The sequence below is a fragment of the Miniopterus schreibersii genome (genome assembly GCF_964146895.1).
Source record: "Miniopterus schreibersii genome assembly, chromosome: 2".
Classification (NCBI taxonomy): Eukaryota; Metazoa; Chordata; class Mammalia; order Chiroptera; family Miniopteridae; genus Miniopterus; species Miniopterus schreibersii.
The window spans coordinates 139,736,784-139,761,311 of record NC_138102.1 but is presented as its reverse complement, the minus strand read 5'-3'; the positions used below and the strand labels follow the sequence as shown (position 1 = coordinate 139,761,311).

Below are 24,528 nucleotides of genomic sequence, written 5' to 3'. Positions count from 1 at the left end.
CCCAGTGGGACTGCCCCACAGCCCCCTTCCAGGTAGGGCATAGAGAATACAGACTGAGGGCAAGCTGAGAGTGGGGCCGGACAAGCCTGAAAACCCCACTTTCTACTGTCTACTCCTCAGCCTGTCCCAATCCCTGTGGCTAAGGGAGAGGAGTTTCTCCTGCAGCTATTGTTTCCTGGACTCAGCTGATGGAGACAGACAAAGAAGGTCTGGCCAATTCCAAGGAAATTCAGGAATTTGAGTAAGAGGTGGCCTGGCGGGCCAGCCAGGGTAGGGCAGGGTCATTAGGAGAAGAGCACAGAAAGAGAAGGGAGTCTCTGAAAGGGTTAGTTTCTCCACCTGCTACCTCCAGATGGCTGAGGCTGAAGCTTCCTCTTAGAAAAGCGGGGTGCCTGAGGGTCCCAAGAGTTGGGAACCTCTGAGCGCCAGCTCAGCCACCTCCCCTTCCCCTCTATAGCTCCATCCCCAGGAGAAGGGCATATTTAGGGTGTTAGTAGGTTAGAGGAAAGCATCAAGTCCAAGTAGAAACATGCCCCCCCCCCACACACACACTCACACACATACTGGGAAACATTAGGGCAAGAACCCAGCTCTGGTGACTGTCTAGCTGTCTGTGGCCCATAGGCCTTGGTCTGTTGTGTCTGTGGCTGCCAGGCAGCTGCTTGTCTTTGCATTGTGTGGAAATGTCTGGGTGAACGGGGGCTGCCAGCGCCCACCTTTACCATATTGTTGGGAAGGTTGTTGGCTGATGCCAGGGGGAGGAGGGGAGGAGATGGAGTGAGGGGAAATCTGAGCAATGTGAAACTTTGCAAAGCTTCTTCCCCTCCTTTCCCACCACCCCCTCTGCCCTTGGTTCCTCAATTCTGGACCTTGTTTCTAGAGCGAAGCCCTCAAAAGGGGTTTCTCTGTCTATGGAGAAAAATGGGGGCTCAAGGAGAGTGGGGAGATATACCCCAGTTCTCAGAGAGACTGGGAAAGAGAAAGCCAAAAGGAGGACAGGTTCTCCGTTCTCTTACTTTGGAATTATTATGATTATTAAAACATTATAAACTTTCAGACAGGGAAATAAAAGTCATGTCCCTGTGACAAAATATATACATGGAGTTCCAAATCCTTGCAATTGTCTGCTGGGGGATACTGTGACCTTGTATGAGTGTGGGTCTCTGTTTCTACATCTCTGTCTCCTCTAGGCTCTCTCAAACCCCCTGTATACATTTACGTGCATGCTCATTTATTTTTCTCTCTCTTGTACAAAGAGATTTCTTTTCGCCCTGAGGAGGCTAGAGGAGAAAATGGGAATAGAGCCTCTCTTCTCTCCAGTTGAATTTGTCAGTTTGTCTTTCCATCTGTCCCTTAGCCATTTGTAAGGGGAAAAATATATCCCCTTGGATGGAAGTGCTCAAACCTCTCTATGGCTCTGTGGGAAATAGGGAGGTTTTCAGAGAGGAAGGCCAGCTGGTGCGAGGCAGGCGGGGGGCATCCTCGGTTTGGGAGCCCCTAGCAGTCTCTGAATTTTCGGGCTGTCAGAAGCATGGGGCCAGTTGGAGTGAAGGGTGTCCCAAGTAGAGGCGGGGTGCTCAGGAGTGCCTGTGTTGGAGACAGGGTCCCTGATGGGCCGAAATTCACCAGTGGAGGACTTCTGCGCTTTGGGTCTCTCTGCCTCCATTTCCGTTTCAGAGTCCAAGAGCTTATGGGGGATGGTCACAGAGCTATGGGTCTGGGTGTCCACCCCAAAAGAATCCTGGTGAATGGGGTGAGTTCTCATAGGGCCAAGGTGAGGGCCAGTCTGGTGGCCAGCGTCTGCCCGGAGGGCCCTGGGGCCATGGATCATGGCTAAGGTGGTGGTGATTATTTATTCGCTTCGCTGGAAGGGAGTCTTCAGAAGAAACAGCGTGAAGAGGAGGGAAAAAATTATCTCTCTCGTCTGCGGATATTAAGATGGATTTTTATTTCTTAAAGGACCCTCCCCGCCGAGAGCGCATAAGCGTAAACTTAATATATGCTCCGCAGCCCAACTCCAGAAATCGCAATAAAAGTTAAAACCTCCCCTACTGGTTTTTTTTAATTATGATATGGGAAAGAGGAGCAGGATTTATAGAGCTGAACTCTCGGCATGTGAGTGTTTAAGGCTTGTGGGAGAAAGAGGAAAAGGCAAGAGCTCGCCAAGGAGAGCCTCGGGCTCTGAGATATCTCGCCGGCTGCGGGGGCTCTGGCTCAGCCCGGCCGATCCTCGGTGGCTTCCCTGGGACCTCGGCTCCCCGGCACCCTCCGCTCCGGCCCAAAGCCTGGCTCCACGCGGAGATGCAGCCCTTTTCGGAAACAGGTGAAGGGCATCGGGCGGCGGAGACTGGGGGCTTCGAATGGAAGCGCCAGGGCGCGGGGCTTTGTGTGGGTCCGGTGCGGGGGAGGAGGTTTGCAGCCCGGGGCACGCCCGCAGCCCGAGTGTGCCCCCGGGGGCGCCTCGGCTGGGGCCGGCGTCCGGGCCGGGTGTGAGAGGACAGACAAGGTGGACTGAGTGTGTACTTTGGCCGCAGACTGAGCGGAGCGGGCTCCCCCGGCGGAGGCCCGCGGCGAGGCGGGCAACCGGATATTGAGTCTGTAGGAAGGACCTTGAGGTCTGAGTGGTGTTTGGGTTGCCGCGAGCGCAGGTCCACAGGATGTGCAGCACGCAGTGCGTGGGGCGCGGCGGTCCGCGTGGGCGAGGCGGCAGGCCCCGCACACCTCCGCAGGGGCAGGGCCGTGGCCAGGACTGGGGAACTGAGGCCAACCCAGGCTCAGAGCGTGAAAAATAAATGCAGTTAAGGGTCTTTCTTTCTTTTGCACATAAGAGGTCTTTTCTTTTTTCTCTCTTTCGGAGATACCTGGATTTGGTCCAGAACAGGTTGCCCACGGGAGGGCCCCGTGAGCGGCAGCGCGCGAGGGAGGGAGAGAGGGAGGGAGGGCGAGACGGAGGGAGGGAGGGAAGGAGGGCGGGCAGCGGCGGCTGCGGTGGCCGGGGCTTCCCTCCCCGGCGGGAGGCGGCTGCCCTGCATCTGTGGCCGTGGGGAGCCGAGGAGCAGGTAACGAAGGCGCTTCCCGAGGTGGGACTGGACCACGCCAGAGGGACCAAGTCTTCCAGGTCTCTGTCCAACGCCAAGGAGGGGAGAGAAGGTAGGAGATCGGCGCCCACCGGCCTGGCAGAGAGGCCTCGGGGAATGTTGAACCTGTCTTTGATTTTAGGCTCACACTCATGTTGTGAGTCAGTATGCCTTCGGAGATGCGGTTTGCCTGTCTGTCTGTCTGTCTGTCTGAGACGTCCCAAACCCTAGGCTCTCCTTCCAAAGGCTGAAAAAATTGGGAAAATTCGTCGGAATGTGCACTTTCATTCATTGGCTTTTCTGCAATTCTGTGGGGCTGATTGCTGCACCCCCAAGTTGGAAGGGAGCTTGACTCCAGCCTCCTGGAAACCAGATCCTCTGGTTCCCTCCACCACGGGCTGAGTTCCGGCTCCAGGTTCGCGGGCTGCCCTGAGGTTGGAGGCCAGACAGCTGCCAGTCGCGCAGGGAGGGCGGGGGAGAGACTAGCGGCTCTGGCCCCTTAATTGTACCCGTATTGTCTCTCCTTTCGGCACCTCCGCTTCCTTAGTCTGGGCTCCAAAGTCACTGCAAATTTCCTTGCGACACACACGACACATAAAGATCAGGTAACGAGGCGCCCAGGGCCACGGGGGCTCCAGGCAGGGAGCACCCCTAGCTCTGGGGCCCTCCCCCTCCAGCCACTCCCCAGGCTAGGGAGCTGGACCGGTTGGGGGAGCCGGAAATAGCCCCGTTTGCTGCCGGGCGGCAGGGTAGGGGGCCGGCGGGAATGCAGGCCGTGGCGTTGAGAGGGCCAGGTTCACAGGCTGGGGTTTCACTCCTGCTGGGTTTAGGGGCCGGACTCCTGGTGTGCGGGGATCCCGGATACCCACCTGGGGTGGGGGCCGGACGCGGGGCTCCTCGCCGCAGGCCAGGAGAGTTCAGTTTCTGCTTCCAGCGCAGGCCTTAGCCAGGAGGAGTTGTGTGTGGGTGTGTTTTTCCCAACAAAGAGGGATCAGGAGAGAGAAGGGGGGAAGGTAGAGGGGAACCGGGGAGGGGCGGGGAGGGGAGAGGGCAGCGAAGAGGTGAAATGAGCCCATTTCAGGGGGAGATGGAAAATGAAAGCAAATGGAGCACAGCCTCCTCCGCGCGGGCGGGTGCTGACGAACCGGGAGCGGGCTCCCTGCCTGCGGCGGCTGGGATAGCCCACTGGGGGCACCGGGAAAGCCTGTTTTAAATTTAATCCGAACTTGACGGTGTGGATTGAACCGGAGGGAATTTAAATCACTAAAAAGGAGGCGCAGGGCAAGGGGAGAGGATGACTGGAACCTGTCTGCCTTTCTGTCTGTCCTTCCCACGGTGGTGCTAGCTTGGTTGTAGTCGCAGCTGCCCAGGTTTGAGGTGATGGCTGCCCCTCCCCCTTAGGGGGCTCTCCTGTGCCCAGTGAAATATTTGGGGGTTAGAGGAGAGTTCTCAGAACCAGAGTAAATGCAGAGCTGCTAGCTGAAGCTGGGGTTACCCCCTCCCCAACAGGAATTCCCACTGGCCTCCAGTCTCTTGGGTTTTCCCCATTTGCGCTGAGGAAAACTGAAGGGAGTGGTGGGGGTGAAAGGGAGTCTTGGAATCTGTCAGGAGATTAAACAGGAATAACTGAACCTGGGAAGACAAGACCCTCCTTCTTGGTGCCCCCACAACCTTGTGCCCTCATAGGTACAGACCTGGGTTTGGGGGGAGCCTGAATGTCTGCTTCAGAGCCCTGACCTGCCAACTCACCTCTGAATGCAGAGAATGGGGGTACAATCCACATGTAGTTGTGGAAGCACAGGGACCTGTGCTTGGTGAACTCTGGGGCTCCCAGCCTCTTCCAGGCCCCCTCTCCAAAGCTGCCTCTTTCAGCAAGGCCTAGGTAAAATGGGGCATTGGTGGGGCTGTGGGCGAGGCCTACTTCCTGATCCACAGCTATGTCTACGCCTGAGTGGGGAGGGTCTGAGTTCATGCTCTAAAACTAAGGTGACAGTCTCCCCTCACGGGGGAGAATTTCACGGGGAATTTGACAGCAGCTGGGAGTATGGGCCGGGTGATTTCAGTTGCCCCACTGCTGCTGCTCCTGCCGGGTGGGCAGACAGGGTGGGCAGGCTGCTTAAGAGTTGAAAAGAAGGCAGTGGCCAAAGAGAGCAGGAGAGAAAGGGGCATCTGTTTGCAGCTACTCTGTCTGAGGGGCTCTCTCAAATAGTAGAGGCCCAATAGAAGAGGATCTTCAGGGGCATCTTTCTTCTAGGAAAACTGAGGTTGGGGCAGATGGGCCCTGTGGCCTGTCGAAGATGCAGAATAGGAGCAGGGCGTGCAACCTCCTCCTTCATCATGTCTTCCTTGCTCCTTGACTAGAGCATGGCTCAGCCCCAGCTGCCTGCGAGACCGCCTGGGCTGAAATGGGGTTCTACATCTCAGGGGCCTAGTGTACCCACAGGAGCAGGACGCGGGGAAGGGCAGGAGAGGAGGCCTCTTCCTCCTTTGTGTCCGGACAGAAGTGGCCGCTGCGCCTGGAGCCTGTCCCCGGCAAAGGCCCGGCAAGCAAGCGGACTGCACAATGCCATGGCTGCTCCGCCAGCTCCCTCTACCCCGTCCTGCCTGCCTATCACCGCTCTTCCTCTGTCTCGCTCTCTGCACGCCTCCTTTCCCTGCTCTCCTGTCTCTTTTCATCTTGCTTCCCCTCTTTTCTTGAATTCTCCCCTCTCTCCTTTTTATCCTAACCCTCCGTTTTCTTCTTTCCTTCCCTTCTTCCTTCCTTCCTCTCAATGGGCCTGGCGCCCTGTGTTTCAGTTGTTCTGTCTCAGGCTGTCTCTCCAGCTCAGTCTCTCCTCAGGCTCTGTCCCGATGTCCTCTTGGTCACAGCCTGGCCCCAGGGCCCGCCAAAGGCTACATATTTGCCTGCAGCCGCCCAAGAGCTGGTCAGGGTCCCCAGCCGCCAGGGCTGGGGGAGGTGCTGACGGCGCTAGGGATTTGGAGAAAGCCTCGGCAGGGGGACAGGAATCTTCTGTCTTTTCCTTGAACTAGTGAGGGAGAATTTTTGATTGACAGCTAACCCAACTCCATCAAGGCCAAAGAGATACTCTGTTTCTTGCGGTTATTTGGATTTTCCAAACCAGTCCAGTCTGGGGGAGGGGAGGATCATCTAATCTGAGCCGAGGGTGAGGAGGCTGAGGCCCCGGGTCTGCTCTCCCAGCCAGGCACTTCTCACATCCCCCATGCATAGAAATCCCAGCCCTGATTGACCGAAAGGGAAAGAACTAGAGAGGGGAGGAACAGGGACTGGGGAGGGGGCCTAGAAAGCTGGGGTCAGTGCTTTGGACTTCAGATCTATCCTTCCCCCCTCAACTTTCCTCCCTCCCCCTGAACATACATACTACACTCTCTGGGACACCTCTCTCTAGCCCTTCTCTGCCCCAGAGGAGACAGGTTGACGTAGGTGCAGGAGAAAACCAGCCTGGGCCCCCACCCTTGGCGTTTGGTCCCCTCCTGGGGACAGGAGTGGGAAGGAAGGGCAGGCATCTCGAATCTGGGAAGCCTTGTCCTTCTTTGCTGCTCCAGAGCCTTCCTCTCAGCCTCAGCTCTTGCCAGTTTATTCTAGCGCAAACTGGGACTCTTTCCTTCTGACCCTGAAATTGCACGCCTCCTTCAAACTCGCCCTGCCATGCATGCCTAGGGTGCATCTGCCTCTAGGGACATCACCTGCTCTTCTCCCCCACCAGCCAACCTTCCTGCCCCCTCTTTTGTACCCACACAGAATTTCCTGCTTGCCTAAAGCCCACCTTTACTAAACCACCAAGGGACAGTCTGATGGAAAACAGAGGGCTGGCCATCAAACCTCAAATTCAAACAGGAGGATAGCAACCAACTTATTGGGGGGAGGAATCCTAGCTGTCTGATCTTCCCTACAATCACACTGCTCCTCCAGAATTCCTGTGTCCGACCCCAAAGAAACTGCTTTCTCCCATCCCTCCGTTGCTTTTTTCCCGTTCCAAAAACAGCCTACAATTTTATTTAATGAAAGACACATTTATGAACAATCAAATGATCCTCATAAAATTTTTATTGAAGGACGTAAAAACAAGCTACTTGCCCACGACTGAGGTCGCTCTCTCGCCTTGCCCGCTCTCACCCTGGCTCTCTGCAGACAGAACCTGGGAGGCGACTTCTTTTTTGGGGGGCAGGGTGTCGCAGAGATGGAATTGGGGGCAAAGGTGGGTGAGCAGGAAGATGGGATGGGGTCGCCCCACTTAAGTTGTGTAGATCTCTCCTCCACTTCTTCAAGCTGGCAAAAAAAAGATAGATATAGACAATAAATTTAAAATAAAGGTGCTTGCATATCTGTACCAAAGCAAAGAGAGGACTTTTGATGATAAAGGTGTATGAGATCCATAGGTCGTACCCCTCCCACCCGCGGACCACCTTCCCTAACCTTCCCCTACCCCAGATTTGGGGGGCTGAGTTGGCCAGTGGCAGAGGGACTCTCCTCTTTCCCTCCTTCCCTCCCTCCACCCCAGCTTCTCCAGTCCCCTCCCACCCTCCCTCCCTCCCTCGCCGCCGCCGCTCCTGAAAGAAATACATACATACACACTATTTAAAAACGCATTTTTAAAAGCCACGTTCCGAACTGACAATCGCTGATCTCGGCTCGCGCAGAGACTGCGGGAGCGTCGGGGCGACAGAGACAGATTACGTCAAGAAATAGTTCCTCCACCTACCTCTGCGGCCTCTGCGGCCCTGGGCTCCAGCGCCCAGCTCGGCCCCGGGGGTCCGGCAACCCTGGCTTCGGGGACTGGCATTTCCACCCCATTGAGAAATCCTCCTGGGGGTGGAGGCGGGAGGCCGTCTGCTTATGGGTGGACATGGGCAAGGGGGTTCTCTGATGAGATACGAGTTGTCCTGAGGGGGTGACCGACGCCTTGGGTCCAGAGTTCCGGACCCCCAGGAAAACGCAGGTCGCGGGGATCAGCAGAGAAGGGGGTGGGAGAAGGTAAAAAAAAAAAAAAAAAAAAAAAGGCAAGGAAAAAAAAAAAGCCCCTGCGCATTGATCCGCGCCGTATTTTTGGGTAAATACGATCACGTGGGGGCCGGAGAGCCAATGAGCTGCGGGGAAAAGGCTGGAAAAATAATTACCTGCCTTGATTGTTCTGTGAGCAGATAAAAAGTACATATACAGTTCATACAATAATCTTATGTATGTAAAACCCCGTTACGATGTCGGCGACGGGGCCCATCAGTAACTATTACGTGGACTCGCTCATCTCTCACGACAATGAAGACCTCCTAGCGTCCAGGTTTCCGGCCACCGGGGCTCACCCCGCCGCCGCCAGACCCAGCGGCTTGGTGCCGGACTGTAGCGATTTTCCGTCCTGTAGCTTCGCGCCCAAGCCGGCCGTGTTCAGCACGTCGTGGGCGCCCGTGCCCTCGCAGTCGTCCGTGGTGTACCACCCCTACGGCCCCCAGCCCCACCTCGGCGCCGACACGCGCTACATGCGGACTTGGCTCGAGCCGCTGTCCGGCGCCGTCTCCTTCCCCAGCTTCCCGGCCGGGGGCCGTCACTACGCCCTCAAGCCGGACGCCTACCCCGGGCGCCGCGCCGACTGCGGCCCGGGCGACGGCCGCAGCTACCCGGACTACATGTACGGCTCGCCCGGGGAGCTGCGCGACCGCGCCCCGCAGACCCTGCCCTCGCCCGAGGCGGACGCCCTCGCCGGCAGCAAGCACAAAGAGGAGAAGGCCGACCTGGACCCCAGTAAGTTGGGAGCAATTTTCCTTTACAACCAGCGCGGGAGGGGAGGAGAGGCCAGGCGGGGGGAGCCAGATTACAACCCCTCGGAGCGGCGCAGGGAGCGCGGGAGAGGGGTGAGGGCAAGGGGGCGAGCACTCAATAAAAGCGAATTACCTTGGGGAGCTTTCAGGGGCAGGAAGGTCTGAGAAGGGGGCCCACGGAGCCAGGTTGGGAGAGGGCTGAGGGGGGCTCCTCTCCCAGGAGCTGGCTTTGATGAGAGACCCCCGCCCCCCACACCCCCAGCCCAGGATTTTTGGCTCAGTCGCTACTTTCGAAGAAATGCAGATAGAGCCAGGGGATGGGGTGGGGGCGAGGTTCATTTTATGGTTTGAGGTGGGATGGGGCAGAGATGAGGAGGACACTGGAGACAGGGAGGAAATACCCCAGGGAGAAAATTCACCCCTACCTCCCAGCCAGCATGGGGGGTCCTCATCCCACTAGAGATGAATAAAACCCAGGATCTATGGGTTTCTCTCCCAGGAGCACTGAGTGAGGGGTCTGGGGGATTTCACAGCCTAGGAACTTGGAGAGACAGGACTTCCAGAGTTGGGGGAGAGAAGTGGGGTCCCAGTCTCAACTTGAAAGCCTTCTTCTGAGGGTCTGCAGGAGAGAAGGAAGAGAATGGGGGTGTCAGGGATGAGGAGTGGGGAGAGACATCTTCTCAGATTAGAGTATCATACATACACACACACATATATGTACACACTCACACACACATACACACACTCCAATCAGGGAGACAGGAGCCTCCTGAGTGTTGCAAAGAAGGGCAGGGGTAGGTGGGGAGGGGCAGGTGGGAGCTGCAGGGGCAGAGAAAGGAGAAAGAAGGGAAACAGCAGAGGAGGGGTGCAGCCCCCTGGGTGTGAGGAAGTGTCTTGGGGAGTCCCAGGAGGGGGCTCCAGGAAATCCTTTCCTCCAGCCCCATAAGGGGCCAGGGCCTAATTATACCCCTCTGAGCCTTCCCTCCTTGCCCTCAGCTACTCCCATAAACCTGAAATTGGAGGCTTGGCTCCTGCAGAGACTGTCCTGGGGCTGGCAGAAGCGGGGAGGGGGGGGCACTGGGAGCCAAACAGGGAAGCTAAAATATAGGGGAGCCTGCTTCCAAGGCCAGCAGCTCTCTGGGGAAGAGAAGGAAGGCTTTTCCTAGCCCAGCATCACCCTGAGAATTCGCCTCAGCAGGGTTGAACTCAGAGAGCAGAGATGAGCAAATGAGCGCTAGAGAGGGTAGTGAGGGGCTTCAGGACTCTCAGGGTCAGGAAGCAAAACTGCTGAAATTTCAGGACTTGGTCGTGGGCTGGGTGAATGGGAGGGGGCAAAGGAGGAGGGAAGTGGGGAGGAGAGAGACCTCACTATAAAAATAAAAAACAAGAGAGAGAAGCGTTTATGGGCCTATGAAACGGTTGGGAATTTGGACTTTTTATGAGGATATTCTCGAGTTACTACTCTTGAAGCTGAGGACCAGACTGCAGGGGCTTTGATAGCTTTGATTTCCTATAGTTTTAGGAAACTGAAGAGGGGGGAGATGGAGAGGAAGCAGAATGCAAAAGGAGTGAGGGGAAATTCCTAAAGCAAAACGTGTCCAAATTCAGGTTCAATTATTGGGTTTTGGTAGCCTGGCTAAGACTGGGGGTGGAGTGGCAGGGATCCTGGGCTGGAAGGGTCTCCACTGACCCCTGCCTGTGTTTGGCCCTCCAGGCAACCCCGTGGCCAACTGGATCCACGCCCGCTCCACGAGGAAGAAGCGCTGCCCCTACACCAAGTACCAGACGCTGGAACTGGAGAAGGAGTTTCTCTTCAATATGTATTTAACCAGGGACCGTCGGTACGAGGTGGCCCGGGTTCTCAACCTCACCGAGCGGCAGGTCAAAATCTGGTTTCAAAACCGGAGGATGAAGATGAAAAAGATGAATAAAGAGAAAACCGACAAGGAGCAATCCTAAGCCCTGCCCCGGCCTGCTGCCTCGGCACAGCCAAGGGAAAAACAAAAAACCCACAAAAACCCCAGCCCAGGCGGCAGAGAGCACGAAAAAGAAAAGGAAAGAGCAAGATAGAGAAAAGCCAATCAGCTTAAAAAGAAAAAAAAAGGAAAGGGAAAAGGAAAACTCTTGCGATTTGGGAGGGTTCAGTGTTGAGAAATTGGTGTTTTAGAGTTAGTTCTACCCAGCGAGGATCAGGAGGCGGGGAGAGAAACCGCATTCTCTTCTCCCAGCGCAACTGAAATAAATGACACACACAAATGTGATTTTTTTTTCTCCTTTCTTCAGAGAAGCCAGTACTTGAATCGCTATATTTCTAATTTTTTTCCTCTATCTTATTTGGTCCGGGCCATCTCTCCCCAGGCCTGGGGTGCTCTGCGTGCAGATTTTGTACAAAAAAGATACACATACATACACAACAATGATTCCCAGCCCAGGAGCTGAGGCGCGAGGGCCGGGATGGTGCCGCAGGCTGGGTCCAGCGGCGCAGGCCGATGCCTCGGGCATGTACATAGCAGTGTTTCCTATCATCCCCAGCGTCCGTCCTGTAATGTGCTTCTGTTTGTTATGGTAGAACAGCTCTGTGTTAATATATCGAAGTCACTTAAAAAACCAGAAACCCAACTGCATCCAGTTCTCATTATTTCTCCTCCCTGTGGCTCCCAGGCTGCTGTCGTGGAGGAGGCAAGTGCTCAGATTCTTTGGGGGAGGCTGGAGCCAGGAAGGGGCTCTCTCGCACTCGAAAGGGCAAGTGCCTGCTGCTTCTCTCCAGGCAGGGTGGGGTGGGGGTGAAGACTCCAGGGGTGGGGTGGAGGCTGCTTAGGCCTGGGTACAGTTTATGCCTGCTCCAATAGCTGGCTAGGAGTTTCCTGGTAGCTCAGTGGAGTCCAGGGGGTGGGGGCATGGCATGAATGGTTTTCCCTGGCTGTAATTAATTGTAATAATTTATGAGTACAGGAGGTTGGAGGGAAGAGATAGGTGAACATGAAAGTTGGGTGCTGGGTGAGGGCCCGGGCTGGATCCTTGCCTGGCTGCATCGGTGCTTCGAGGGATGACTGAGGGGGTTGAGTAGGAAGGGTGTGCGGTGAGGAGGAGGAAGGCCCGCAGGCCTCAGGGAGAACAGGCACTGAGGACTTCGTTGAGAGTAAAAGGAGGAAGGTGCTGGGGGGGGGGGGAGCGGGAGGAAAGAAGGAGAAGGATGCTAAAGCCAATACAGTCAGAATTAGATTTAGTTTCTACTTCTCATTGCATTCTCAGCTTCTCTGTCTCTCTAATGTTCGGTTTGAGTGTTGGTCTGGGGGTGCAGGGGTTATGCTGTGCAGCTGCAGCATTTCTGGGGGATGGTGTGGCCAGGGGCCCAAGGAAGCTACTCAGGGATTAGGCAGGCGTGGAATGTTCTCTGGTGGTTGTGGGACCCCAGGCATAAGGATGCAGAGATGTGTGTGTAACAGCCTGGTGGGGCTGGTCAGCTGCACTGTACCCCAGAGTGCCTTCCCCAGAACTGGCAGTTTTCATCTGCTAATCAGAAGCAGACACAAGCTGCCGGGTATGCCTCTGCCTAGGCGCCCCCTTTCTCGGAAATCCCCCAATCTGGAAACTATTAAACTCAGACTGCCTGAAATATAGCCCTTTAATATCTAAGGCTGCCCATTCTGGAGAGGGCGCATGCAGGGTGCTGCTGTGAATACTTGGGGTATATCATAAAAGAAAATAATTGGGGACCCCAGCCCTAGTGCAGCTCCCTGGGCCATTGCATCACCTTATAGGATTGGTGAGGCACTTGTAGGGACCAGCCCCTCCCCATCATTTGAATGTCCTACTCCCTCCTTCCATTAAACACTGCAATGTTGGGGGCTGGAGGAAGGTGAGAAGGGGCGAACATTTTGTTTTAATAATATTTTAAGGTGGGCAATCAAAAGTCGACAACAACGGTGTGGTTTTCCCTGTCGCCGAAGCACTGTCTCCTCTTTCCCGGCTTAAGAGACATCCTCCCCAATTCCAGAAGCGATTGTTTCCTTGGTCCTTTTGAAAGGTGCTTTGCCTGTAGATTTCTCGCTTTCCCCGCGTCCTCTCTCCTTCCCTTGGCCATTTTCCTGTTCTGCTACCCTGGCCTCAGTTCCGCACCCATTGGAGAACAAGGCACCCATCTGCCTCAGTCCTGACCACGGGGACCCAGGCTTCTCTCACAGTCCTGAGCTTGGCGGCCTTTCTGGGCTTCCACCCCGCCCCTGCTCCAAGGCCCTGTCGCCTCCCCTTGTCTGTCAGCGGGGCCTGCTTCCTGCAGCCTGCGGGAGCCGGCTAAGTCCGGGCAGGAAGGAGGGCTGCAGGGCTCCGGCCGGAGGGCCCTGAGGAGAGCGTGGGATCCCGAGCAGACCCACCCCGCCCGGCCCACTGTTCAGTATCAGCTCAGTCGCCTGCAGGTCAGGATTGGATTCAATTTTTATTTATTATAATTTGTGAGTTAAAACCACCCTAACACAACACACATCTGGGGAAAGAAACGAAAGCTGGGGGTAAAGGGGGGCTAGCAAACGCCCTCCTGCCCTAATCTTCCCCTCCCACCTCTCCTCTGCTCCTTTGTCAGAATCACAAAACCCTAAAGGTTGTTCCACTTGGAAAGGCAGAGGATAGGTACATTTCCGCAGCCCCGAAATGCCACTTTTATGGCGCTGTTTGTCTCCCTGCGCTGGATTCTGAATGGGGCCGAACAAAACAGCAGCGCGGAGCTGGCTAGACGTCTGGGCTTAATTGTTTTATGGTTTAAATAAGGTGGACACTCTTTCCTTTGAAATCAGATTATAGGAATGTTTTGTCTATGGCCCACGGAGAACAGGACCTCACTGGCTGGGAAGGAGAGGTGGAGAGAGCGCGCGCGAGAGAGGGATGGGCTACAAACCAGGGGGCAAACAGCCGGGAGAAGTCAGAGTCCCACCCCAAAGTCCGGCGGGCAGCGGCGGAAAAGGCGGTGCGGAACCAGCAGCAGGGTAAGAAGATCGAGGAGTTCAGGGTGCGCGCCTTGGTCAGGCGGTCGCGGGAGCTTCAGAGCGCGTATCTGCGTTCGTGGAGGTGTTCCCAGCCCAGAAATGCGCCTGAAGGGGGGAGGAGGAAAGATGCGGCTGTTCCTTTGCACAGTGTCTCAATGCGGGAAGAGGTGACAAAAAGAGAGAATAGTGTGAAACCTTTGACGAGGTTTATCTTGAGAACTTATAAAAACAAACGCACAGAGGTCCCGAGGGGAACTCCCTTCCAGGGACACCCCCCCCCGCCCCCGCGCGCCCCTCGCACCCTTTTGGAAACTCCTTCCTTCCCCTTTCCACCTTTGGGCCGAGCCTGAGACCTGCTTGCTCTATCCGTTGGCTTTTTTTCCCCGGCTGGACTGCATTGGAGCAAGTGGACGCGAGGTGGCGCTGTTGCTCAATATTAGATGCGGCGGCGGTTCCCCGGCCGGCCTGGCCGCACTGACGTTTGAGGCCCCGCGCCTCCGAGCAGCGGCGAGAAGGCCCCGCGCCCCGGTCCAGCCCGGCCCTGCGGGCTCTGAGCAAATCAATCCTCTCACCTGCGAAGTGTAAATAAATCGCGAGCGGCGGCGGGAGATGTGCCCTAGCTCTGGCAGCAGGTTCTGGAGGGAGGCTCAGGAGGTGGGCGTCGAAAATAATCGCTTTGCGAAGGAGATAAGAAGGAAGCAGGCAGCGCATAATTAACACAAAAACGCAGAATGACCGAGACCAACGAACATAAATCCGTGGTACCTAGAAGGGCGGTGCAGGCCTCGAGGCAGGGACAGAGACTCCCCAGCGAGGACGATTCTTTATTTCCAGGCTCCCGAAGCGAAATCAACCAGTTATGTGTCAAAGAAAAAGCAACCAAATAAGAGAAACAAAGAAAAGGCGAAGGACCTCCCAAAGGGGAAACCAAGTCCAGCCGGGGACCTCGGGACTAGTGGGCTCTATCTCGGAGCAGGCGGTGGGGGCAGCACCCTCGGGACAGTCGCATTCCAAGACACAAAGACCCGGAAGAATAGCTGTGTGGCAGGGATTTCGCTAGACCATAAATGGTAGAGATATCCCCCCACCCTCTAAAAGATAAGGTGCAGGCCCCAGAGCAGATCCGGCCTGCTAGCCTCCTCTTTCCAGGCAGGGGAGGGAAAGTATTTATGACAGTCCCCAGCGACCCAGATGCTGGGAGCCTAGAGTCCATCTCGTTCAGCTCAGTACTGCAGAGCAAGCTCAGAGAAGGCAGGGCTGGAACCAAGGCCGGATCGGGCTCTGGTCGTGGAGGAGACCCCCGTGGTGCCCTCCACTGTCTTGGGCCCTAAGGCGACCTGCGGCCCTGGCACACAGCCTTCCTCTGACCTTCCCCTCCTGCTGCTCCAGGGTCCATGTTCTGGGTTTCAGAGAGTCTGGGGGTGGGTTTCTGTAAATTCAGGGGATAGTGGAAGTGTCTCTTGCTGAGGGATCAGTGACTCTTCTTTGGGAATTTGGCTGAGGGTGGCCATTTCCCCAGCAATTATTTGGATAATAGAGGGATGGGGTGGGGAGGCTCATTCTCTTAACATCACCCTTCCCTGCACTGCCATCCCTCCCTCCATCCCCAGAGTTGAGCTCTGGGTGGGGAAGAAAAAGATCTGGCTTCCTAATTGCCCCCTTCCTCACCCAACCCTGAAACCCCAGGATGTGAAAGGAAAATAGGTAGCAAATTTGTTCATGAGGCAAAGAGCTAAAGCTGTGTGTATGTTTGTCAGGTATTATTTTCCTGTGTTCCTGGGTGTGCATGTGTGTGCACATATCTGTGAAGTGACAGGGGTGCTTCCAGGCATGATCGTTTCCTGAGCATGCATCTGATGTTTTTCAGGGTGGGAGGTGGCACATAAGTATGTGTTTACCCCGCGTGCGCCTCAGTGTCGCCCTGTGTGTAACAACCCCACATACTATCGGGGGAGGACTGGAAAAATCATTCTTCCTCTTCTTCATTCACACGCACACAGTGCACATTTCCACGGCTCTCTCACTTTCTCCCTTTTCTCTCTGTGTTCAGCCTACAAAACTGCACACACACATGGCCAAAGAAGGGTGCTGATGGACTAAGGTTCTTTTATTCATTAGAATTAACTTGAATTTACCCTGCCTTGGGGATGGGGAAAACCGCCCAGAGAAAGTGTGGGTAAATATTTAAAGAGTGTCTGTTAACAGTTCTCATCCGCATCCTGGCCTGGGCAGCCTGCCTGGGGAAGTGGGAGGTGAGGCGAAGCCAGGGGGCTGCCCAGGGCGAGCTGGCATTTCTCATGGGGTTAGAATATGTGGGGACAAGTGAGAGGCCTGCTCCAGTCTCCTCCAACCTTGATACAAGTAGTCTCCTAAGAAGAAACATCTTGAATCAGCCCAGCCAGAAGCCAGAGACCCACCAGCTGCCCTCTCCTCTGTCCCTACAAGCAGCTTTGCTCTTAGAGCCTCCAGTCAAGCTCCTGGCCATCGCCTGGGCTTCATGCCTCAGGCAGGAGCTGGTCTGAAGGGGCAGTGCAGTGCCCCCACCTCTAGCCCTCTTCTCTGCCCACAGCAGGCAGGCAAAAGGGCCTCAAGGACCTAGGGAAGACGGGGCAGCTTCCCACCCTGGGGAGGGGCGAGAGGCATGGAGAGTTCTGATGCCTGAAGTATTTGGGGGATCTGATGTGCTTGTTCCTCTTCAAAGTCTCCAGACTTAAGGACCCCCTGGGATCCCATCTTTTTGGGTTAGGGAACCTGCTCTCCCTTGCTGGCATTCAACCCCCTGGGGGTCTTATACCTGTTGAGGTAACCTGAGTTGACCTGCTGGCTCAGGTATCTCTCTGAGAGGAAGGAAAAGAGAAGGGGTGGGGGGAGAGGCACCTTCAGATCTGAATGCGCACCTTGGAAAAACTGGCCCCAGCCATTAGCTGGGGCTGGCTCACCCCTACACACACACATATATACCACACCCCCCATCCCTCCCCCGTTCTCCCCTCCCTCAGGTCCCCCCCAGCCCTGAACCCCTCAACCCCCACCATCTCTTCCTCCTCCTCCTCCTCTCTCTCTCTCTCTCTCTCTCTCTCTCTCTCTCTCTCTCTCTCTCTCTCTCTCTCTCTCTCTCTCTCTCGCCTGTCTTCATGTCGTGGATTGATGAACGCGAATCGCGTGTAAGCGCCGCCACCGCCGGGAGTCTGAGGAATTCGCCTGGGCTGTTAAAGGAAAGAGCTAAGTGAGGGAGCGCGAGCTCTACCTACCGACAGTGAAGAGAGCCGCCGCCGCCGCGCCCGCCGCCGCCGCCGCCCAGCCGGGAGCTGCGTGAGCCGGCCGGCCGGCCCCGGCGCCCCCACCCGCCAGCCCGGCCCAGCCCAGCCCCGGGGAGCCAGCCGGCCGGGGGTTCGCTCCCGGGGGAGGGGAGTTTCGGGGGTACCGGGCGGGGGAGTCGCGAGCCAGAGGGGAGGGGGCGGCGGGTTTTCATGTGCCCAGCATGAGCTCCTACTTCGTCAACCCCCTGTTCTCCAAATACAAAGGCGGCGAGTCCCTGGAACCGGCCTATTACGACTGCCGGTTCCCCCAGAGCGTGGGCAGGAGCCATGCGCTGGTGTACGGGCCCGGCGGCTCGGCGCCCGGCTTCCAGCACACCTCGCACCACGTCCAGGACTTCTTCCACCACGGCACCTCGGGCATCTCCAACTCGGGCTACCAGCAGAACCCCTGCTCGCTGAGCTGCCACGGAGACGCCTCCAAATTCTATGGCTACGAGGCGCTCCCCAGACAGTCCCTTTATGGGGCTCAGCAAGAGGCGAGCGTGGTGCAATATCCCGACTGTAAATCCTCCGCCAACACTAACAGTAGCGAAGGACAAGGCCACTTAAATCAAAACTCGTCTCCCAGCCTCATGTTTCCATGGATGAGACCCCACGGTGAGAAGCCTTTTCTCTTTCCCCCTTGGTCTCCCGCGCTCCGGGGTCTCCCCCCCTCCCTTGCCTCCTTTTTGTCTGCCCTGCCTTTCCCTCCTGGCTTGGGGGTCTCCCCGGCCCCACCTGCGGGCCTGAGTGGGTTTCTTGAGGTGGGGAGGTTCAGCTGGGGGTGAGGCACGGGGGCTTGCCTGGGATATTTTGGGGACTGGGGTTAAGATAAGGGAAAAGGTGTTGTCTTGGTGCAAAGGGTTAAAAGTCGTTGTCTCCACCTCTGTCTGTCTGTCTGTCTGTCTCTCCCTCTTACCATCCCTAAAATCAAAGTTGGTGAGGTGACTGGGAAGGGGCCTGAGGACCCTGAGGTTATCAGACTCCAGAGCAAACCAGTGTCTCCATAAGGCACAGAGCCTTAGTCCAGGAGTGTCCAGGCTGTCTTGGGGTGAAGGGGGACCCCTGTTTCCTTCCCCTCGCTGGGTCAGAGGGTGGTGAGACCCCAAGAACAGGTGCTCTGGCTCTCTGGGGCACCCACTGGCTTCTCTGAGAGACTAGCCTTAGGGCCCTACCCCAACTTTGCTGTACTTCCCTCAGTTGGAGAGAAGAGAGGGAGCCAGAGAGGAGGAGGGAAGAGCCCTGTGAAGGAGAGGCGCCCAGATTGGGGGCTCTGAGGCCCTGGGGACCCTAGCCGACCTGCCCCAACCAAAGGCCAGTGGGCAACCCCAAGAGTAGCTCAGGTCATGAGCCCCTCAAAGGGTGGCCCCTCCTGGCCCAATTTCGAAGTAAAAGGGGAAGCGAGAAAGCGACAAGTTCCAGCGGGGATGGCCCGTGATTTATTTGCTGGTCTCCAGTTAGCAATCAGGCCAAACAGTGATACATTCCAGGAGATCAATGATTTTTCTTCTTGGCAAAGCATCAGGCAGAAAGATCTGATGAGGGGGCAGTGAGCAAAGCCCCTCTTCTTTACCCCCAGACCTTTTTCCTATTTTTTTTATTTTTATTTTTTGGAAACAGACCGACTGTCCCCAGCCCTGCTCACCAAATGCCACTCTGCACTTGTAAACAAAGCTGCAAGGGCCCGGTTTCCTGGGGCTGCAGGCCCGGGAGTGCTCTGCAGCGTTGCCCCCAGGTTCCAGGGAGACTCCCGCGCCTGCCCCCACCCTACCCTGTCTCCCCAGGTGGGGCAAAGCAAAACCAGCTCCCAAACTTCCCTGCCCTCGCCAGCCGGGCCAGGGCCGCAGGGAGGGAGGGAGAGGAACCGGGAGATCGACTGGAGGGAGGGCTGTCGGGGAGAACAGAGCGGCGGGGGAAAGTGGGGCCCCCACCCGAACGTAACGAGCCTGGGGTTCTGTTCTGTCCAGCTCCCGGGCGACGCAGCGGAAGGCAAACTTACAGCCGGTATCAGACCTTGGAACTAGAAAAGGAGTTTCTCTTTAATCCTTATTTGACACGGAAGCGCCGGATCGAAGTCTCTCACGCCCTGGGACTGACCGAGAGACAAGTGAAGATCTGGTTCCAGAACCGAAGGATGAAGTGGAAAAAGGAGAACAACAAGGATAAGCTGCCCGGGGCCCGAGACGAGGAGAAGGCGGAGGAGGAAGGGAACGAGGAAGAGGAGAAGGAAGAGGAGGAGAAGGAAGAAAGCAAGGACTAGGCAGAAAGGGCCCCCCCAACTCCCTTGAAGTTTCGTTTTATGGTAGCGGATAAATTGAGAAGTTTACGACTGTCATTTGCTTTTATAGAGAATAGAATGACACTCACAACTCTAACTACCTGTCAGATACTTGCCGTTCTGGTTTTATTACCTTTGGACTTCCCCCCGATCTTTATTTGTTCGGAGGGCTGGAGGGGGGAGACTGAGACACAGCGAGAAAAGTTCGGAGTCTCTGTCTCTGTCGTCGCCCCAACACACACACACACTTGTCCCTACCCCCACCCTTCGGAGACCAGCCTGGGTTTTAAGGTCTGAGACCTGGCCTCTTTGCCCCCCTCTCTTAGCCCCTTCTAGCCACACTCCCACCTCCCTGCTCCTTTGGTATTTATTTTAGAGGGGAGTCCCCCCCCTCAAAATGAAGAAAACTCATGGCTTTGTGTGTATGCTAGGATTAGTGTATTAGATTTACTTCCTTTCGAGGAAAGGAAAGAAAAAATGAAGGAAGGAAAGCAAAGGGAAAAATGTTTAAAGAAATTTTTAAAAAATGATAGTAAGGAATATCCCATCTCCCTTTCTGGGGCTCCCCCCTTAGAAAGACCCCTTGACTTTCTCTAGGAGCCTGAAGAAAACCTGAAGGAGATGTGGATCTCTGCCATCCCTCCCCTTTCCAGAGGGTAGATAGGAGCCTGCAGTCACCGAAAGTCCTACCTAGCCATCCCATGGTCACTAGGGCCCATGCCTCCCTCCCCCTCGCCGTCTGATTTCTGTTGTTGGGCCTAGCTTCCTCTGAGCTGCATTTGTGTTAGCGCTCAGAAATCACAATAATCATGAGTAATAATACTGATAATAACAATACTGATAAATCTTTCACATACTACCTAAAGGGAACCTGCAATAATCTTGAAAAATAAAAAAAAAGAGAAACTTTTAGAAATCCTAATATGGGAGAAAAAAAAGAGAAAAAATTTAAAATGAAAAAAAAAAAAAAAAACTTCCAGCGTATTCTATCACTACCTATAGAAAGAAATCCTGCTTTGAGAGTATTCGTAATGCGGTTTTGTTGTCGTTTGTTGCTGCTTATTTCACTAAGAAAACCCAACAACTGAGACTGCCTAGCTCGCCGGTCCTGTGCGCTTTTATTGTGCTTCTAACCCCAGTAGAGTAGAACTAAATTGCACTGAATGTATAGTTAACTCTGTCTTGAATTCTCTGTTTATGCAATGTGCTCGAAAGAAAAAAAAACGTTAAAAATATATCTATAATAATAATTTTTGGTCATTTGTCTTTACGTCCAGCTATGAATGTAGAGTTTGTGTCCCGGCAGCCCTGTTCCTGGTCCAAGTACTTTGTATTGTATACGTGAGTCATAATTAAAAAAAAAAAAAAAGGAGAAAAATATTTGAATCTGGAATGACTTGGTTTTTTCCTCCAAAACCCCCTCCCAGTTCTCTGCCCCCTCTCCCTTCCTTATTCTTCTTTCCCAACATTCTGGTAAAGGTCTCCTCCACTGACCTGACTGGAGGGGGGGGCTCGTGGAGTTGAGAGGGTGGGCTGGGCTGGGAGGACAGGTGAAGGAAGGAGGTGAAGAGGGGGAAGAAGAGCAGTATGCTCTTTGGAGAACCTTGACTCCAAACAAAATGGGTGTCTGGATGCCAGGATCCCAGTGGGGAGAAAGCACCTTCCCACTTGCCCACCTTCCTCCCCCTTTGGCTGGACCCAGACAAAGAATCTGCCCCCATGCCCTTCCTAAAACCAGGCCTTTTATTTCCAGGGGCTGGGGCTGAGGATGAGGCAGTGGGGTTCTTTCTGATCTCCACATGCCCCTCATGGCCAACCCTGGGCACCCAGCACCCAGCACTAGAACAGTGAGCAGGATGGGGAAAATATGAGGCTCAAGGCAGCCTGAAGGACTTGGCTGGAAGATGCCTAAAGATGAGGGAGCTTAAGCCTGGGGGAAAGGAGAGGAGAAGGGGAAGGTGAGTGAGCTGGTACACCAAGCACTGTGGGTCCACATTCTGAAATTCAAATTCAGCCAGCACAGAGCAATCACTGTCACCTAACCCATTTGCATCTACTCCAACCTCTGTTCTAGTTGCTTCAAGCCCAGTCCCAGCTTCACCTTGGCATTTGGGCAGCCTGCCCTGCACTCATAATGAAGGCTATTGGCCTGGGGAGAAGGGACAGGCCTGCTGAGTGGTCAGTCCCTCCACCCCAGCCACAGTAGGGTAAGAAGAGTCTTCATTGGACTCCTCATTCCCCAAAATAAAGGGTTGAAGGCTAAGGGACTCAGGGGTCTCCCACTCCTCCCTGGAGGGTCCTAGACAGAGAAATCTGTTTATGCCAGTAAGATTCTGGTCAAATAATACCAAATTCCAGAGATACAAGTCATCTGGCTCAGCCAGGAGAGGGGGAAATGGGAGGGGATGAGATCTTCTGGTCTTAAAAACCAGATCCCCAAAGACTGAAATATTTTTTAGTCCAGACACCCCCCCCCCAATGATTTTCCCAGACTTAGGCCCAGGCTGAATCTTGTTTTGTGTAATTTCACCCGCGTCTGGGTCCTGGCTCCCACGCAAAGTGGTCCTGAAAACAGGATTGAGTAGGGCACCGCGGATAGGGGAGTACTGCAGCCGGAGAGAGGGTGCCGGTTGGAAGCAGGGGCTGTGGGCAGCCGGGAACAGCTTTGAGCAGCTCTGGGGAAAATCTTTTGGAACCGGGGGTCCCTACGGAGGGCCGCGGAGACAGCCAGGTAACCCTGTTTGCTCCGGGAGACACCGGCTACCCGCCGGAAAGGTCTTAAAAGACAGCATTTAGCTCCCACCTCAGGCCTTCCCACGCGCGGCACATCCTCTCCAGACCCCGAGGGCTGGCGGAGGGCCGTTTCATTTTGAAATGTGGAATTATGGATGCTATTAATAAAAATCGCTGGCCCAGTAGCCGAGTGGGTTACACCCTACGCTAAATGGCTCCGAAGGACCTGGCTGAATTTTACCCAGCAAATACCCCTGGCCCTGCTCAGCGATGCCCGTGGCCCCAAGCGCGGCGTCGGAGGGCGGGGTACATCTGGCGCCGGGTATCGCTCGAGACGTGAGCCAGACCTAGAGAGCTCCAGCCGCCCCCTCTTACAGCACCCACTCCCCCACCCCTTCTGCCCACCGCCTCCGTTTTCTCGTTTGGAGAGAAAAGGAGGTAAAAACCCGTTTTATGGGCGAACTTAATTGCGAGCGGGATGCGCTCTTTTTAGAAACGCGTCTCCCAAATGCTCCCGCCGTCCCATTACGGGAATGGGGACCATTCGGCTGCAGCAGATAGAACTCTCTCCCATTCTTTACTTTTTTATTAGCCAATCAAAGTGGCTTCCGAAAGCTATTTGTGATTTGTGAAAAATAGTATCTTTCAAAATGCTGAGTTGAAGCATCTCCCTCATTTCGCCTTGAATTTATTATTCTAATCTCAACCATAGAGACGGGATAATGCAGCTATTAAGTTGGGGGGCAAATTCGTTTCTCTGGATTTTAAAAAATTCTCGGCATTTCGTCTCTCTCTCTCACTTCATTGCTGAAGCCTGGGGAGGTGCGGGCCTACGGGGAAAGTGGTGGTGGTGGTGGGGGGAGATGAAGGAGGTAGTGCGCGTCCTAAAAGGCTCCTTGGAGGACCCTAGGATGGGAGTGTGGATTGGCCTCCCCAGCCTCATCTTCTCCAAATGAGATGCCCCAGCGACTGGGAGCGGGCTGGAGAAAGTTACCCTGCCCCAATTAGAGCGAACTCCGGACAGGTTGTGCCACAGACAAGAAGTAAAATTTCCGGCGAGCTGCCCGCAGTGCTGTCCCATTCTCCCCGCGGCCCATTGTGAAAAGCTGGGCCAGCGCTTCCTCGTCGTAATTTTTAACTACCTGTTATAAAATTTATGGGTGGGTTTGTAAAAGAAACGAGGTCCCTGCATCCGGTTGAGGGAACTGCTTCACTTATGTGGAGGAAGTTTGGGGAGGAGATGAGGGACCCCTGTTGGTTAGGGTAGAGCACCCAGGCCTGGACGTGTGTGCCAGCTTCGTGTGGGACCGAGGGGAGAGCTTTGGGCCTTCAAATCTCCAGCTGGTGGGAAGAGCGACTGGGCTACGACTGGTTGGCAAATAGTCTCTATGGGGACTTTATTCTGGGCTCCCCCACACCGGACACATTGCCAAAATTTGGGGTCTGGAGAAGGGTGGGGGTGACTTGGGTGCTCAGAATTTAGTATAGAAGGTGGAATTTAGGGAGGGATAAGGTTCTTTTTTTCAATGCCTCCAAGGTGTGTCTCAGCTGTCTGGACACTGGAATTTTTCTAAAAAAGGCAGGCGGGTGTGGGCCACCCGACAAGACAGAAGAGGCTCAAACTGCCTTTCCCCTAAAGGAAAAAGAAGTGGGGACCAAAATCTTCGGCCTTAATTTTATTTTTAATTCTAAGAAGATTGGGAGTAAGCTGCCATCTCAACCTTGGAATTGAGGAGACTGGACAATAGGGGTGGTCTTGAGGGGGAAATGTAATTTTCTCTGAAAAAGGAACCTGGGGATGAGGGGTGCTTTGGGTGTTCTGGAGGCTGCCCCCAGTTCTCACCCCTCCTGCTGTCTCTGCTGGACTGCCCAGGGCCACTCTGCGCCCTCTCTGCTCTGCAGACCACGGTCAGGTCTGGCTTGCTGATGAGGCTTCCAGCGGCCTGCCCCTCCCGTTCCTGTCTGGGGTGCAGAGGGGGACTGCCCAGACACCCCATTGGGGAGAATGTTGTTCACTTACCAGAAAAAAAGGGCAGGGGTAAGGAGCGCATCCCTTCTCAGTCCCTTCACCCTGCCAGCCCTCACTGCCCCAATGCCACAAACCTTTGCAAAGCTTCGACTCCCCCAGATCCAACCTTAATAACCCATTTATAAAGGAAAATATTTAAAATTCGGCATGGCAAAGGGAGGCAGCCGACTCAGAGCCAGAATCCGCCCTCCGCTCTTCTCGCATCCCCCTTCGCCCTTTCCACGCTAGCCCGCAGCAGCCGGGCCCTTGGGGAGTGGGCGGTGGGTGGGGGTGCGCTGGGAGTCGGGGGATGCTCCCTCTCGGAGAGAATTGGGTAAACATGGCGACCGCGGCGCCCATTTGCACACGCTACACAAATGCA

At 55.2% G+C, this 24,528-nt stretch overlaps 2 protein-coding genes across 2 annotated transcripts; both read left to right on the top strand.

Annotated features, from left to right (window-relative positions):
* Positions 1-7,815: 7,815 nt before the first annotated feature.
* On the top strand, positions 7,816-11,466 carry HOXC9 (homeobox C9). Its single transcript, XM_081130930.1, has 2 exons — positions 7,816-8,832; positions 10,564-11,466. Exons 1-2 carry the CDS (start codon positions 8,295-8,297, stop codon positions 10,806-10,808), a joined length of 783 nt encoding a protein of 260 aa, XP_080987056.1. The 5' UTR covers positions 7,816-8,294; the 3' UTR covers positions 10,809-11,466.
* A 5,843-nt stretch (positions 11,467-17,309) lies between these two features.
* Positions 17,310-20,753, top strand: HOXC8 (homeobox C8; the record flags this gene model as incomplete). Its single annotated transcript, XM_081130959.1, has 2 exons — positions 17,310-17,745; positions 19,095-20,753. The coding sequence occupies 2 exons, from the start codon at positions 17,310-17,312 to the stop codon at positions 19,385-19,387; spliced, it is 729 nt and encodes a 242-aa protein (XP_080987085.1). The 3' UTR covers positions 19,388-20,753.
* Between the last annotated feature and the right edge of the window lie 3,775 nt (positions 20,754-24,528).

Coding starts and splice junctions, on each gene's coding strand:
- HOXC9 (XM_081130930.1), top strand. CDS start 8,295: ATGTCGGCGACGGGGCCCATCAGTAACTATTACGTGGACTCGCTCATC. Junction 8,833..10,563: donor GAAGGCCGACCTGGACCCCA/GTAAGTTGGGAG, acceptor TTGGCCCTCCAG/GCAACCCCGTGGCCAACTGG.